This window comes from Bos indicus, chromosome 11 (assembly GCF_029378745.1).
Source record: "Bos indicus isolate NIAB-ARS_2022 breed Sahiwal x Tharparkar chromosome 11, NIAB-ARS_B.indTharparkar_mat_pri_1.0, whole genome shotgun sequence".
NCBI lineage: Eukaryota > Metazoa > Chordata > Mammalia > Artiodactyla > Bovidae > Bos > Bos indicus.
In genome coordinates this window covers 102,847,765-102,863,454 of record NC_091770.1, presented here as the reverse complement: position 1 = coordinate 102,863,454, position 15,690 = coordinate 102,847,765, and the positions used below count along the sequence as shown (strand labels likewise).

Sequence of the window (15,690 nt, the reverse complement as noted above, 5' to 3'; positions counted from 1 at the left end):
TCCAGTGGATATTGGCAATTTGATCTCTGGTTCCTCTGCCTTTTCTAAATCCAGCTTGTACATCTGGAAATTCTCAGTTCACTTACTGCTAAAGCCTTCCTTGCAGGATTTTGAACATTACCTTGTTAGCTTGTGAAATGAGCGCAGTTGTATGGTAGTTTGAACATTTTTGGGGATTGGAATGAAAACTGTCCTTTTCTAGTCCCGTGGCCACTGCTGAGTTTTCCAAATTTGCTGGCATACTGAATGCAGCAGTTTAACAGCAGCATCTTTTAGGATCTGAACTAGCTCAATTGGAATTCCACATCACCTCCGCTAGCTCTGTCTGTCATAATGTTTCCAAAGGCAAACTTGACTTCACACTCCAGGATGTCTGGCTCTAAGTGAGTGACCACCATCATGGTTATCCAGGTCATTAAAACTTTTTTTGTATAGTTCTTCTGTGTATTCTTGCCACCTCTTTTTAATCCCTTCTGCTTCTGGTAGGTCCCTACAGTTTCTGTCATTCACCATGCCCATCCTTGCCTGAAATGTTCCTTTGGTATCTCCAATTTTCTTGAAGAGAGCTCTAGTCTTTCCCATTCTATTGTTTTCCTCTATTTCTTTGCACTGTTTACTTAAGAAGGCTTTCGTATCTCTCCTTGCTATTCTCTTGAACTCTACATTCAGTTGGGTGTATCTCTCCGTTTCTCCCTTGCCTTTCGCTAGAAAAGACATACCCAACTGAATATAGAGGGGTACATTTCCTCCTTTTCTTCTTCTCTAAGTTATTTGTAAAGCCGCCTCAGACAAACCCCTTTGTCTTCTTGCATTTCTTTTTCTTTGCGATGGTTTTGGTCACCACCTCCTGCACAGTGTTAGAAACCTCTGTCCACAGTTGTTCAGGCACTCTGTCTACCAGATCTAATCCCTTGACTCTGTTCGTCACTGGCCCTTGTTAGGGCTCCCTTCTTTACAAACAGGGTGCCTTCCTTTCTGTCTCTCTGAATGCTCCCTCCCTGACCACCCCTCTGCCTTTGAGGTCCACTATCTCTTCCCTTGGCCTACCCTTGGAGATATCTAAGACAGTTCTCCTGGGGCTCCTGGACTCCCTAGGATGAACCAGGGTCAGTACAACCTCTGGAGGAAAGTACGGCTAATTCCGTTCAGAGAGGAGGCAGAGGCTCCGAGGGATTCCGAGAGCTGCTCACGGTCTCCAGGCCGGCGTGCCAGGCTCAGGGCTCCTAAGCAAGAGTGATGATCCCAAGCCAGAAAGTAAGGACGACGTCCTTCTGGTTTTCCCTTCCAGTGATTGTTTCAACGCTCTCCTAAAAACAATAAAGTTTTCTCCCCAAATCGGATCCCTGACTTCTCAAGCGCGCATCGCGCCCCCATCCCGGAGCTCCCTGACCCACGCTCCTCTCACCTAAGATGGGTCTTCCGCCTTGGAGGCGTGGCCCGCGTGGCCCACGTGGCCCGCAGAGTGTAGAGCCCCAGGGGGACCTCTAGGGGGCGGGGGCTGCAGCTGGTGGGCGGGTCGAGGCCGTGTGGGATGAGCATCAGCCGGTGGGCGGGGCGAGAGGCTCCTTTCCCCGCCCCCCTCGAGCCCGCCCGGGCCCGCCCACCGGCTGCGTCCGGCCCCGCCCACCGCACTGCCTGAGGCGCCCCGGCCAGCCGCGTACCTGATTTCCGGGCCCAGCTGCGCCCCTCCGTTCGTCCCCACCTCGGTCCGGCCTCAAGAGGTGAGTCTGCAGGCGGCAGGGACAGTCGCGCTCCGTCCGCCGCGCCACGGATCTGGCTGCGGCCCGCAGTGGCAGGCGGAAGTGGAGGCGCTCGCGTGCGGGCCCCGGGCTCCGGGGTGCAGGTCACCGGCTGGGGCGGCCGGAGTGCGGGCCGGGCTCTGCGTCGGCGGCGCGCCCCACGATCTAGCGGAGCCGACGCGTCAGGTGGAGCCTTTGGAGGAACTGGCTCCCCAAGCCCGGGTGGGGAAGCCGAGGTCCGCAGAGGGAGCGAGAGCTCCAGCGGGCTTGCCAGAGGCCACGGAGTGAGCGGGACCAAAGCCCCGAAGCTCCTGCCTGGGGACCTCGCTCTGACCTCGGGCGGACGCAGGGGTGTCCCGCGCTCCCTGTGGCCCGGACTGGGCCTAGCGCTTTCACAGCCCTCCCCTCGTGTCCGGAGCGGCGCGTACTGCGTCTTGTCCCCCGCACCAACCCCTACTATAGCTGAGGAGGACCACCCCACCCCCGCCCCCACCACCAGGCTGTGATGGACCGCGGAGAAGAGTGCCTTGCCCAAGGTTGGCGCCGAGCCGGTGAGAGGTGAAACGTGCTCCCGGGAGAGCTCTGCCTCCCGGAGGAACGGAGGAACAGTCGGCTGCCACCCCTGGCCCCCACCCCCTGCCAGGGAGATCGCCGCCACCCATCTCTGCCCAGCAACCCCCTTCCCCAGGCCGCGTGTGCCCCCGCGGTGCCGGCTGCGGCTCCGGGCTGGATTTCCGGCGACCCGGCTGTTTCCCCCAGAATCCTTAAGGCTCCATGTCCTCTGGCCCTAGTCGCTAGGAAGGCCGGCTCATCATGGAAGGTTTCAGGAGGGAGACATGCGAGCCAAGGCAGTGGGGGCGGCTAGTCGCCTTTCCGGCCCAGTGCCTCTCCCAAGGCACAGCAGCAGGCTTTGGCTGAATCCTGAGCCTCTGTCCCCTGGAACTGCCAAATCTGGGCCTGGGGTCCAGCTGGACAGGACGACGCCTGGACTCCACATTCCCCTTGATGGTGGTGCCCAGGGGAGGGCAGAGCAGCGGTCAGTGTCCTGTGGATAAGGAGCATCCCTTTGCAGGTATTCCCCGACCCCGGAGACCTGGACTCTGAGCCTGACACCCCTGAGAGAGGTGGGCCGATTCACCAAGACCCACTCGGTCTCTGCAGGTGCCCAGGCTCAGAGGCTGCCCCCAGCGATGCACTGCCTGAGACTGGCCCTGGGCCTGGGATTCTGCCTGCTGCTGGGCATCACCCTCTGCTCTCTGTGGTGAGCATGCCCCTTGCAGCCCTCTGTCCCCACCCCAGACTCCTCCCTCTCTCAGCATCTCAACCCCCAAACCTGGACCCCTTCCCAGGATTTCCAGGTCCCACCCTCTTCTCTAGGCACACCTGTCCCTCCCCACCAGCCCCAGTACGACTGACCCAGCCTGGCTTACGGGTTTTCCTTTGCACTGACCTCCCGGCCTCTACACCTAACTCTTGCCTCTGCCTGGACTATTCTTTTAGCTGTGTTAATGAGGAACTCCTGTCTATGCTCCAGAATTCACCCCGTGTGTCCTTTCCGCAAAGCTCTGGGGGTTCCCCCACACCACCAGTCCCTTGTGGGACTGGTGTCAAGAATATTCCTCCCCCAGGAATGAATGGCTGCATAGCTGTATAATGACTCACTGCAGAAGGCCAGGAGGCTTTGTCCTCTGAGGTCAGCCAGACCCAAGGACTAATAGGTGGAGGGTGGGGGAGGGGGGGACCCCAGGTGCGCCACTGGGGACCTGCATTTCCACTAACATGCACCAACGTGACTTCTCAGCCTCAGCTTAAAAATCAAGTCAACACATATATTTCCTTCCTAGGATGTATGTCGAGAACTGGCTGCTGGTCTCCTACATCCCCTATTATCTCCCCTGCCCAGAGATCTTGTAAGTATGGGGCAGGCAGACTTAGGGGCCCCCAGAATACGGAAGATGGGAAGGCTTTTCAGGTCACTTTGTAGGTTCTTAGGTCCTAAACTCATGATTCTGAGCCACGAATGTGGAAGTTCCCTGTTTCCGTCTTCAGGTATCCTTGCAGTGCCCTCTCCACGGTGTGACTTTGAGCGTGTTGCATAGCTCAGAGCCTCACTTGCTGTATCTGTAAAATGGGAGGATAGGGTTTGGGGTGTGATGATGCCTGTAAATATCCTGGTGCTGCACCTGGTATATAGAAGGTGCTCAGGAAAGAATGATTTCAGGACTTGACCTTTTTGCTCAATGTTGTGCTCTCTGTGAATTCGAAGGACAAATGCACACGTGGCCAGTCTCCCTCAGATAACAGATCTGACATTTGGACAGTTCAGAGTGATAAAGATGATTTGGGACAGTCTCAATGTGGCATTTGGCCCCGTGGTCTTCTGGTTTTCATGACACCGAAAGGAAAGTTTAAAATCTGGATCATAGACGACTAATTAACAGTAAGGTGTGTTTCACTATTATAAACAGAATGTAGTAAATTAGGCAGGACAACAGAAAAGACAAAAGAAAACAAAAACCCTCTTGTGTCCAGGGGCATGAATCGCACTCTGATTCCATGGTCGGCTTGTTGATTGCTGCACTTTCTATTCAGATTGTTCTGAAAGCAGAAAGTACGCTTGCTGTTGGAAATAGCTGTGACCAGAATGTTTTTGCAGTTCTTATCGTATTTCCCCAGAATTGGCTACATTTTTCGGCATCTGGTCACCGTCATTTTACTCCACCCAGGGGCTGGGCCCTAATTCTTAAACCATCTCCTTTTTCCACCAACAGCTGTGGGGCATTTAGGTTGTTTCTGGTTTACCAGCTTCTAAGTTAGTTTGTAATGAGCAACTCTGGATATAAAGCGTTCTTCATCTTTTTTTAAAAATTAATTTATTTGCCTATGCTGGGTCTTAGTTGCAGCACGCAGGACCTCTCATCTTCCTCTCAGCATGCAGGATCTTTAGTTGTGGGTGGCACATGGGATCTAGTTCCCTGACCAGAGATTGAATCCCAGGTCTCTGCTTTGGGAGCATGGAGTATAAGCCACTGGGCCACCTGGGAAGTCCCAGCTTTTTCCATCTTAGAAATCCTTTTATTTGGTATGTTCCTGGGCCAAAGGATATGGCCAGGGTCTTCATCCATCTCATCAGGCTGCTCTCCAGGCTGCCTGCTTAGTCGCTTCAGCCGTGTCCAACTCTTCATGACCCCATGGACTGCAGCCCGCCAGGCTCCTCTGCCCATGGGATTTCCCAGGCAAGAATACTGGAGTGGGTTGCCATTTCCTCTTCCAGGGGATCTTCCTGACCCTGAGTCAGAGTGATTCAGGCCAATAGGACATGAGGGGTTTTGTTTGGACCCAGGGATCCAACCTGCATCCTTCGCGTCTCCTGCATTGGCAGGCGGGTTCTTTACCAAAACATGACCTGAAGCCCCTGGAAGCTCTCCAGGGGGACGCAGCAAACACAGATACACCTCCCCACCCTGCCCCACGGGGGACCGCGGCAAACACAGATACACCTCCCCACCCTCCCCCACCCCAGCAGCTGCACTGCGCCTGGGCTGGGGCTGCAGGTATTCAGATCAGATCAGTTGCTCAGTCGTGTCCGACTCTTTGCGACCCCATGAATCCCAGCACGCCAGGCCTCCCTGTCCATCACCAACTCCCGGAGTTCACTCAGATTCACATCCATCGAGTCAGTGATGCCATCCAGCCATCTCATCCTCTGTCGTCCCCTTCTCCTCCTGCCCCCAATCCCTCCCAGCATCAGAGTCTTTTCCAATGGGTCAACTCTTTGCATGAGGTGGCCAAACTACTGGAGTTTCAGCTTTAGCATCATTCCTTCCAAAGAAATCCCAGGGCTGATCTCCTTCAGAATGGACTGGTTGGATCTCCTTGCAGTCCAAGGGACTCTCAAGAGTCTTCAACACCACAGTTCAAAAGCATCAATTCTTTGGCACTCAGCCTTCTTCACAGTCCAACTCTCACATCCATACATGACCACAGGGAAAACCATAGCCTTGACTAGACAAACCTTTGTTGGCAAAGTAATGTCTCTGCTTTTGAATATGCTATCTAGGTTGGTCATAACTTTTCTTCCAAGGAGTAGGCGTCTTTTAATTTCATGGCTGCAGTCACCATCTGCAGTGATTTTGGAGCCCAGAAAAATAAAGTCTGACACTGTTTCCACTGTTTCCCCATCTATTTCCCATGACGTGATGGGACCAGATGCCATGATCTTCGTTTTCTGAATGTGGAGCTTTAAGCCAACTTTTTCACTCATCTCCTTCAAAGGGCTCTTTAATTCTTCTTCACTTTCTGCCGTAAGGGTGGTGTCATCTGCATATCTGAGGTTATTGATATTTCTCCCGGCAATCTTGATTCCAGCTTGTGTTTCTTCCAGTCCAGCGTTTCTCATGATGTAATCTGCATATAAGTTAAATAAACAGGGTGACAGTATACAGCCTTGACGAACTCCTTTTCCTATTTGGAACCAGTCTGTTGTTCCATGTCCAGTTCTAACTGTTGCTTCCTGACCTGCATACAAATTTCTCAAGAGGCAGGTCAGGTGGTCTGGTATTCCCATCTCTTTCAGAATTTTCCACAGTTTATTGTGATCCACACAGTCAAAGGCTTTGGCATAGTCAATAAAGCAGAAATAGATGCTTTTCTGGAACTCTCTTGCTTTTTCCATGATCCAGCGGATGTTGGCAATTTGATCTCTGGTTCCTCTGCCTTTTCTAAAACCAGCTTGAACATCAGGAAGTTCACGGATCACATATTGCTGAAGCCTGGCTTGGAGAATTTTGAGCATTACTTTACTAGCGTGTGAGATGAGTGCAATTGTGTGGTATTTTGAGCATTCTTTGGCATTGCCTTTCTTTGGGATTGGAATGAAAACTGACCTTTTCCAGTCCTGTGGCCACTGCTGAGTTTTCCAAATTTGTTGGCATATTGAGTGCAGCGCTTTCACAGCATCATCTTTCAGGATTTGGAATAGCTCAACTGGAATTCCATCACCTCCACTAGCTTTGTTCGTAGTGATGCTTTCTAAGGCCCACTTGACTTCACATTCCAGGATGTCTGGCTCTAGGTCAGTGATCACACCATCGTGATTATCTGGGTCGTGAAGATCTTTTTTGTACAGTTCTTCTGTGTATTCTTGCCATCTCTTCTTAATATCTTCTGCTTCTGTTAGGTCCATACCATTTCTGTCCTTTATCGAGCCCATCTTTGCATGAAATGTTGCTTTGGTATCTGCAAGTATTAGGTGTCATGAAAAACAAAAACTAAAACCTTGCTGATTTGAGAGACGGGAAATGCACTGTGGTTTGAATTTCACTCCTTTGACCACGGCCCTCATCGCCCCACGCCTCCCCATTTACTGAATTTCCTCTCTGGTGACCTGCCTGCTCCACCACCTCCCCGCTTGGCCTGTTGGTGGGTCCTGTATCACCACCTTTGGCTGAAAGTACTCGGTGCTTTTTTTTTTCTAATTATTTGCAGTTTTTTAAAAATTATTTGCAGTCTGAGTTTTTTAAACAGATTACAGTTGGAGGTTTTTTGTTAGTTTTAAATGGTCACACCTTCCTCTCTGTTCATTTGGATTTCTTCTTTCAATGTTATTGCCTTCAGAGGTCTGGAAACATGAAGTTCCTGTTTTTATTTTGGCTCTGGCTCATCTGTGCTTTGGTGTTCTTATGTCTGACTCTTTAATGTGGCCAGAGCAGAGCGTGTCGGGGCTGGTGAGGTGAAGGGAGACACCGATGGCCGGGAGTGTGGGACGAGGGCCCCTTTCCTCTTCTCACTTCTGACCAACTTCTCAGAGTCCCGTCACTTTCTGAGCAGGACCTGAAATGTGCTTGTTTGTATGAAACTGAGGCAGAGGGCCAAGTTGATGGATCAAGTTTAAAAAATATATCTTCCAGAGTATAGGCTAATCACTATAGGACAAATACTGTAGGGTTTCATTTATAAGAGATCTCTAGTATAGAGAAATGGGACTTCCTGGTGGTTCAATGGTTGAGACTTCATACTCCCAATGCAGGGAGAATCTCTCCATCCTGCACCCAGGCCCTAATCAACACCTGCATGCCAATGCAGGGGGCACAGGTTCGATTCCAAGTCGGGGAACTAAGATCCTGCATGCCACATGGCGTGGCCAAAATGAATAGAGATCTTATTGAAAAAAAAAAAAAAAAACAACCAGAAGATTTTTTTTACAGAGATGGAAGTAAGCATAATAGTTACCAAGGGTTGGGAGAAGGGATGGAGAGGCAGTATCTCAGGGAGAGAGTTTCAATTTGGGGACGATGAACAAGCTCTAGAGATGGGTGGAGGTGATGTTTGCACAGCACCGTGAGTGTACCTAATGCCCCGGAACTCTATGCTTTCAAATGGTTAAGGTGGTAAATCTTCGTCTTGTATATCTTACCACACACACAAAGCGTAGCCGGAGGCACCAGCACAGCTCCGGGAAGCTGAAGCCAGCCCACCGTGGGTGATAGAATGGAGAGACGCGGGTGAGCGGCAGGCACCCTCCTCAGGTGGTCCGAGCCTCACAGGCAGCCTCAGGCCTCTGCTGGAAGTGGCTCTGACTGGCTCCCTGGGTCAGAGGAGCAGGCCTTTCCCGTCTCCAGGCCTCACTTCCACCCTGCGGAGTGACTCTGTCATTGTCCCCACTTTAAGGGAGAGGGGACAAAACCCCAAAGAGTGCGATGTCCAGCCCTGGGTCTCTCCAGCCGGAGGCGCCTCACCTGCAGCCTCGTCTGTCTGAGCTCCTGGGCTAGAAAGAGGCAGAACTGGGCTCACTTTGCAGCTTCTCAAAGCTTCTCCACGGTGCCCAGGCTCTTCCAGAGCCGAAAAAGACTGTAGAGACAAATGGCACCAGGTTGAATCACCGCCCTGCCACACGGGACCCTGGATGGATGGCCTCTGTAGGAGCCCAGCCCCCAGAGAGCGGGCAGAGCCATGGAGGAGGGGCCAGGGAGCCTGGGGGAGGGGGCGCCTGGCCCATGGGGGTGTTTCGTCCCCGCTTCATCCATCCCTGCTGAGCATCTCTACTAACGACACTGATGGCCCTGTCTCGCCTCTCCCACCAGCAACATGAAGCTTCAGTACGAGGAGGAGCCATCCCAGCCCGTGGCACAGTAAGCAGCCTGTCCTTTCGCCCTCTGTGGCCCCAGGGCAGGGGGCTGCCATCCCTTTAACCATTTGCCCTTCTTGGTTGCAGGTCACAGTACCCTCAGCCCAAGCTGCTGGAGCAAAAGTAGGTGTTGATTAGGGCCTGGGTGCAGGATGGAGAGATTCGAGGGGGTGGGGGTCGGGGGCAAAGCTCTGATTTAGAAGCTGGGGTGCTGCAGGTGTCAGCTGACCTCGGGGTCCGGACACTCTGGGAGCTGGGCTCCAGTCCAGCTTGGTCACCAGCTGTGTAATCTTGGGTAGGTGACCCGACTCCTCTGAGCTGCTTCTATACAGGTGGATGGTTAGTGATACCCACTCGACAGGGCAGAGGACCAGATGAAATGAGGTTGGCAAAATGCAGAGCAGTGATTCCTGGGAGCCCCAGTGGCTAGGACTCTGTGCTTTCACTGCCAAGGACCCTGACTCGCTCCCTGGTCAGGGAACTAAGATCCTGCAAGCCAGGCGACGCAGCCAAAAACAAACAAACAAACCAAAAAAACTGCAGAGCACCGTGCCTTCAGTGCTTGATCCATTATTAATTATGAGAATGATAACCCCCATCTCCGAGGCCCTTAGCAGACCCCAGAAATGCCAGGCTCCTCTAGACACTGGACGTGCAGTAACTCCTGGTCCTCTTGCCCTCGCTGGGAAGGAGCTATTATCATCCCCACTTGAGGATACGGTGGCCCAGAGACAGGGATGAAGCTGCCCAGGGTCACACAGCGTGGGAGGCAGGACCAAGATGAGACGGAGGCTTTCCCCAGGGGAGGGTCTCAGCCCCCTCGGCCTCCTCTGCTGCCAGGCCCACAGAGCTACTGACACTCACACCCTGGCTGGCGCCCATCGTCTCCGAGGGAACCTTTAACGCCGAGCTTCTGCATCACATCTACCAGCCACTGAACCTGACCATCGGGCTTACGGCGTTTGCTGTGGGAAAGTGAGTAGGCGGCTGGGGGTGGGGGTGGGGTCTGGGGAGAGACAGGACCCTGCCCGGGCACCAGGGAGGCTGTGCCAGGTGGGAAGCGACAGAGCAGAGTGTGATGGTGGGAGAGGGCTTCCTGGAGGAAAGAGGCGGTCTGGGCCTGGCATGCAAGCGGGGAGGGGAGGCAGCCCAGTGAGGGAGCACCAGGAGCCTTTGTCAGGAGACACCTTGCCGCCTCATCCCGTCTGCTTCCCCTGAACCATCCAGGCAGGTGTAAAGGAATGGCAAGCCCCCAGAAATGGAGGGTCCATGCTCAGGCCACAGGCAGGTCAAGAGAGAGCTGGCCCTGCCCTGGGGACCCTCTCTCCTCCACCCCCGGGCCTGCCTGCTCTCTGGACGCCCCCTGTTTTCCCTCCTCCTCCCTTACCCCACCTGGCCTTTCCTTTCTGGGACTCCTGAGAGAAGGACCCCAATGAGGGGGGGGTCGATGACTAAAGGTAATGAATGGCCCACCTGGAGTCAGGGGGCTCCCTCTCCCCCAGCCCAGTCAGCACCCAGCACCACTCACTTCCCCTTGATGTGCAGCCACTTACCCAATTCTCAACTCCTTTTTTCTCTCTGAGCCTCAGTGTCCTTGTCTGTAAAGCGGGGAGTTTGTGAGGCCAGGAGGTAATCCCTTAGAACATTGCCTGGCACTTGTAAGTGCTCAGGAAAAGTCAGGGCATGCAGCCTGTGAATATCATCAAGATATCGTTCTTAGGACGGTCCCTAGAGGTTGGTACTGTGATCAGGGGAACTTGACAGACGAGGGGCAGACCAGAGTGACTTCTTGAGACAGGAAGCTGGGAGGGGGACCCCAGCCTAGCCCTGGGCCCCGCGGGGTGTGCCCACCCGGAGCGGGGACCAGGCAGTGGCCCTGCAGAGGCCGTGGTGCATGACGGGCTCCTCTCCAGCAGGTATACCCGGTTCGTCCAGCACTTCCTGGAGTCGGCCGAGCGGTTCTTCATGCAGGGGTACCGCGTGCACTACTACATCTTCACTCATGACCCCCAGGCCATTCCTCAGGTCCCACTGGGCCCTGGCCGCCGCCTCAGTGTCATCCCAGTCCCCGGGCCCTCCCAGTGGGAGGAGGCCTCCATGCGCCGGATGGAGGCCATCAGTGTGCACATCGCCAAGAGGGCGCACCGGGAGGTGGACTACCTCTTCTGCCTGGACGTGGACATGGCATTCCGGAACCCATGGGGCCCCGAGACCTTGGGGGACCTCGTGGCTGCCATCCACCCGGACTACTTCACCGTCCCCCGCCACCAGTTCCCCTATGAGCGCCGGCCTGTCTCCACCGCCTTCGTGGCGGATGGCGAGGGGGACTTCTACTATGGCAGGGCGGTCTTCGGGGGGCGGGTGGCCAGGGTGTATGAGTTCACCAGGGGCTGCCACATGGGCATCCTGGCAGACAAGGCCAACGGCATCATGGCAGCCTGCCAGGAGGAGAGCCACCTGAACCGCCGCTTCCTCTCGCACAAGCCCTCCAAGGTGCTGTCCCCCGAGTACCTCTGGGACGACAGGAAGCCCCAGCCCCCCAGCCTGAAGCTGATCCGCTTCTCTACCCTGAACAAGGACACTGCCCGGCTGCGGAGCTGACGGCAGAGGTGGGGCCGCCGTGGACGGGGGAACCCCAGCGAGCTCCCGGCTCACCAGAGCCTCTGGGCTCCAGGGCCTCACTCCTCAAGCCTTAGGTGGGACCAGCCCTGTGCCATCTAACCTCCGCCTCTGCTGGTGGAATCCAGTGGGAAGACGGGCCTGGAAGGCCTCTGTCCACTGTGAAGAGCAGTGTCTGTGTGGAGGAGAACGCAAAGATCACACTCTCCGAGGCCCAAGGAGGGGAGGCCAGAGGTGGAAGAAGACGGGGCCTCCACCAGCTCACGAGCCTTCGGGGCAGCCCCACCCAGCGCCCCAAATCTCCTTTCTGCCACCCGCCCATTCGTTGCCTGCTGCCCTTGAAGTTGCACTCTCTAACACTCGTAGGAAAGGCATCCCCACCCCCCTTTTCTCTGGCTGCAGGGGTCCCCACTGTGTCCCCGCCAGCCTCCGGAGCCAGTTTTTCACTCAGGACCCAGAGGAGCCTTCTAGGCCCTCTGGTTTCAAGTCCCTGCCTCACTTGAGGTGGATGGTCCCCAGCACCAAGCACCTCTTCTGTAAGAGGGTTTGGGCAGCGTTTAATAAAAGTAGCGTGTGCTAGGCCCTAACCAGGCTTTCTTCACCTGCATTTCTGAGCATCCGGGCTGCCAGGCCCCTAGGGATACAGGCAGCCTGGATTGTAAGTACAGTCAGCTTGGGTGGGAGGGGGGGGTACAGTTTTCTAGAAAGCCTGGGCTGCTGCTGGCCGCTGCAACAGGCAGGATTTCATCGCAGTTCTCCTGGGAGATGGGTGAAGTGAAAACATCACGGGCTATGCAGCCCTCCTGAGTCAGGGGAAGCAGAGCCCCTGTCCCCCAGCTGGACGTCCTGTGGGCTCTTGGTCCCTAAGTGCGGAGCACGTGTGTCTGATGCATCTGCTATCAACCTCAGCCTGGGGGACTCCTGGCAGGCGCGGGGCACCAAGGCCAAGGCAGGCCTAGGATTAGAGGGGCTCAGAGCCCTGCAGCGGTCGCACCTGCCTGGTGGGACAGAAGCAGTGGGCGGGGGGTGGGGGGCCCAGTATGCACTCCCCTGGGGGCAGCAGCATCCTTGCCACATAAGGTAGAGGGCAGGGGGTATGGTCTTTGGCCAAGTCAGGAGGAGCAGGAACCTACCCACCTGGGCACCTTGGGCAAAGCTGGGGCCAGCCCGAAGCCTACTCTTCCTGCAGCCTGTGCTTGGATGGCAAGCCAGCTCAGTCTGCAAGAGCATGTGGGGAGATAGCCTGAGCCGGAGAGGATGAGTCAGAGAGGCCCTGGGGTGCTCCCCAGGCCGAGGGACAAGAGTGGATCCATGGCCCATGTGTCCCCACCTTCCCAGGGTGCCCAGCCCTGCCCTGGGGAGTGTATGAAGCTGGCGGTGTTGAACGGGCAGGCCCTGCCTTCACCGAGCTTCCGTGCTAGAGCAGGGAGAAGGCCCTTGACGTGGAGACCAGAGGAGGAGGAGTGGCCCTGTGCCTGGGCAGCGTCATAGGAGAGAAAGGAAACCTTGCTCACTCCAGCCCAGCTCTGGGTCCAGCTGATGGGCCTGTCTCAGCCTCAGCTCAAGCCCCCAGGCACTGTGGCTATCCCAGACCACATCCCAGGCATGGCCCTCAGACACAGTTGAGTGAATGACTACCCAACTCCTAGACCTAAAACAGGGTCCAGGCTACTTTCCCAGAGAGCTGAGGGCTTGGGGCCAGAGCTGCTCTGTGGGTGGGAAGAAGTATGGGGCCTGGCAGGAGTGGGAGGGGTGGCAAGAGACAGGCCTGACCCAGCAGAGAGAGGGGGAGTACCAGAAATAGAAATCAATAGAATCACAAATGCAAAATGTCTGCAGTGTCCCCTGCAATGGAGACCCCTGAAACGTAAGCTTCCTGTCCTCTCATGACCAACTAGCTCCTCCCCACGCCTTACAGTCCAACATCACTGCTCTGCCACAGGGCCAGCACCAGCATACCTTTGCTCACGCTGCCTACTGGTCAGGCCTCCCTGTCCAATCACCTGGCCCAATTCCAGGAACATAGTCATGACACCTCCTCTAGGAAGCCTGCCTTGATTTGTTCCCCCTTCCTTCCAGAGTGGGTGCCTTTTGGTGTTCCCATAAATACTCATCCCTATGTCTTCAGTTACAATGTTCTGCCCATCTCCACCCCTTTCCCAGTTCATAAACCCCAAGAGGATACAGGTGCTGGTCAACCAGGTTTACCCCGGTACCTGAAACCCAGGAGGCATTCTTTGAATGTTGAATGGCTGCATGAATGTGAGGCAGCTGAGAGAACACGGGTTTTAGTCTGTCCTAGCACACATGGGGTGCTGGGCAGGCCACTCCACCACCCTGAGGCCCTGGAGTGACGATCAAATGGGACTATGGCTGGGAGCCCTCTGGGCACTGCCTTCTGGGCAGGCACTTGGAGAAGCTGGGCAATATGCCCAGCCCTGAGAAGAGGCAGACACCCACCACAGTCCCCTCTGTGCACAGGAGGAGCAGGCCCCATCCCTGGTGGCATCGCAGGGGTGCACGCTTGAGTGGTGGGGTGAATAACACTCTCGCTAAGCTCCTCCTGGCTGAGGTGCTGCGGCTCTGACAAAATCACCTGGAGACCGTGCCTTGCAGCCCCGGCCTGCGATGACCCCCGCCAACCTGCGGTGACTGACCCCCGACTTCTTACCCTGCACTCAGAGCCCTGTGCGGGCTGGTCCAGACACCCTCCCCACGGAGCACCCCTCACCTCCCGCACCCAGCCTCCCTACAGCCTTGCTCCCTCAGGGACCACCCCCGTGCTCTCCCCCTCAGAGCCCCCTGCCTGAAGCGCCCCTCCCCACAGCCCCACATCCAGCATGGACTCGCCTCCAAGGCCAGGCTGAGAGGCCACCTCTGCAGGCTCCTGTGAAAGCACAGCCATTGGGTCAGAACGACCTGGGCTCGAACCCACAGTGGGGCCACTCACGGCCCTGTGACAGGCCAGCTCGAGAGGTGACTCTCAGGCCTCAGTCTCCTCCACTAAAAATGGGCTCAGTAACTCTGCCCTCGGGAGGGAGGGCTGGGGATTAAAGCAGGGAGAGGAAGACACCCAGAGGATTTGGGCCCAGGACACGGCCTGGCTGGGAGAGCCAAACCCAGGACAAGGCCTCTGATGGTCAGCGCCGTGGGCTGGGCAAAGGTGAGCGGCAATGATTCTGAGTCCTCTGTTCACAGCTGGCCTTGCTCACTTACATCTGAGCGACCTTGAGAACTGAGGTCACTGTACATAAATTAAAAGGGGCAAAATCCCTGAGCACCCAGGGGTATCCTTAGTCACACTAACGCCCCCTGACAGGCATTCAGCCCAGGTGGGCCACCCCCTCCTCCCTGGGCTCCTCCAGCCCCTCATTCACCAACCAGGGCTACAGCTGGAGAAAGGCTGGACCTCGTATCTGGAAGTCAAGAAAGACAAGGGAGTGGGGGTGGGGGAGGGCGTGATCTCCTTTTCCTACTCTGCCTCCAGGACTGCTGTCCCAGCCGTGCATCGAGCTGGCCCGGACACGAGGTGCAGGACAGAAGGATGCGGGTGCACAATCCGTGACTCCCACATCTCCAGGCCTACACGACCACGCGGCCCAGCACCCCCGCCCGGTGGGGTTTGGGGTGGCCCGAGGCGCTAGGGAATGCCAAAGAATGCTCAAACTACCGCACAATTGCATTCATCTCACATGCTAGTAAAGTAATGCTCAAAATTCTCCAAGCCAGGCCTCAGCAATATGTGAACCGTGAACTTCCTGATGTTCAAGCTGGTTTTAGAAAAGGCAGAGGAACCAGAGATCAAATTGCCAACATCTGCTGGATCATGGAAAAAGCAAGAGAGTTCCAGAAAAACATCTATTTCTGCTTTATTGACTATGCCAAAGCCTTTGACTGTGTGGATCACAATAAACTGTGGAAAATTCTGAAAGAGATGGGAATACCAGACCACCTGACCTGCCTCTTGAGAAATTTGTATGCACGTCAGGAAGCAACAGTTAGAACTGGACATGGAACAACAGACTGGTTCCAAATAGGAAAAGGAGTTCATCAAAGCTGTATATTGTCACCCTGTTTATTTAACGTCTATGCAGAGTACATCATGAGAAACGCTGGACTGGAAGAAACACAAGCTGGAATCAAGATTGCCGGGAGAAATATCAATAACCTCAGATATGCAGATGACACCACCCTTATGGCAGAAAG

The 15,690-nt window shown here is 55.4% G+C and overlaps 1 protein-coding gene across 6 annotated transcripts; it reads left to right on the top strand.

The window, feature by feature from the left end:
- The first annotated feature begins 1,596 nt into the window (after positions 1-1,596).
- On the top strand, positions 1,597-12,071 carry GBGT1 (globoside alpha-1,3-N-acetylgalactosaminyltransferase 1 (FORS blood group)). Of its 6 annotated transcripts, none has more exons than XM_070799535.1 (7): positions 1,597-1,721; positions 2,812-3,000; positions 3,584-3,649; positions 8,822-8,869; positions 8,953-8,988; positions 9,668-9,840; positions 10,779-12,071. In XM_070799535.1, the coding sequence occupies exon 7, from the start codon at positions 10,831-10,833 to the stop codon at positions 11,464-11,466; it is 636 nt and encodes a 211-aa protein (XP_070655636.1). In that variant the 5' UTR covers positions 1,597-1,721; positions 2,812-3,000; positions 3,584-3,649; positions 8,822-8,869; positions 8,953-8,988; positions 9,668-9,840; positions 10,779-10,830; the 3' UTR covers positions 11,467-12,071. The 6 variants fall into 6 exon arrangements, with proteins under 6 accessions (XP_070655636.1, XP_070655634.1, XP_070655635.1 ...); XM_070799533.1 differs by having other exon boundaries at positions 1,605-1,721; positions 9,706-9,840; XM_070799534.1 differs by having other exon boundaries at positions 1,617-1,721; positions 2,901-3,000; positions 9,706-9,840.
- The last annotated feature ends 3,619 nt before the right edge of the window (positions 12,072-15,690 follow it).

Bases quoted from the DNA above. Each gene is read 5' to 3' on its own strand.
- GBGT1 (XM_019971080.2), top strand. From the start codon at position 2,745: ATGGTGGTGCCCAGGGGAGGGCAGAGCAGCGGTCAGTGTCCTGTGGAT. The intron at 3,001-3,583 runs GTGAGCATGCCC...TTTCCTTCCTAG, and splicing joins ATCACCCTCTGCTCTCTGTG to GATGTATGTCGAGAACTGGC. The intron at 8,870-8,952 runs GTAAGCAGCCTG...TCTTGGTTGCAG, and splicing joins CCATCCCAGCCCGTGGCACA to GTCACAGTACCCTCAGCCCA.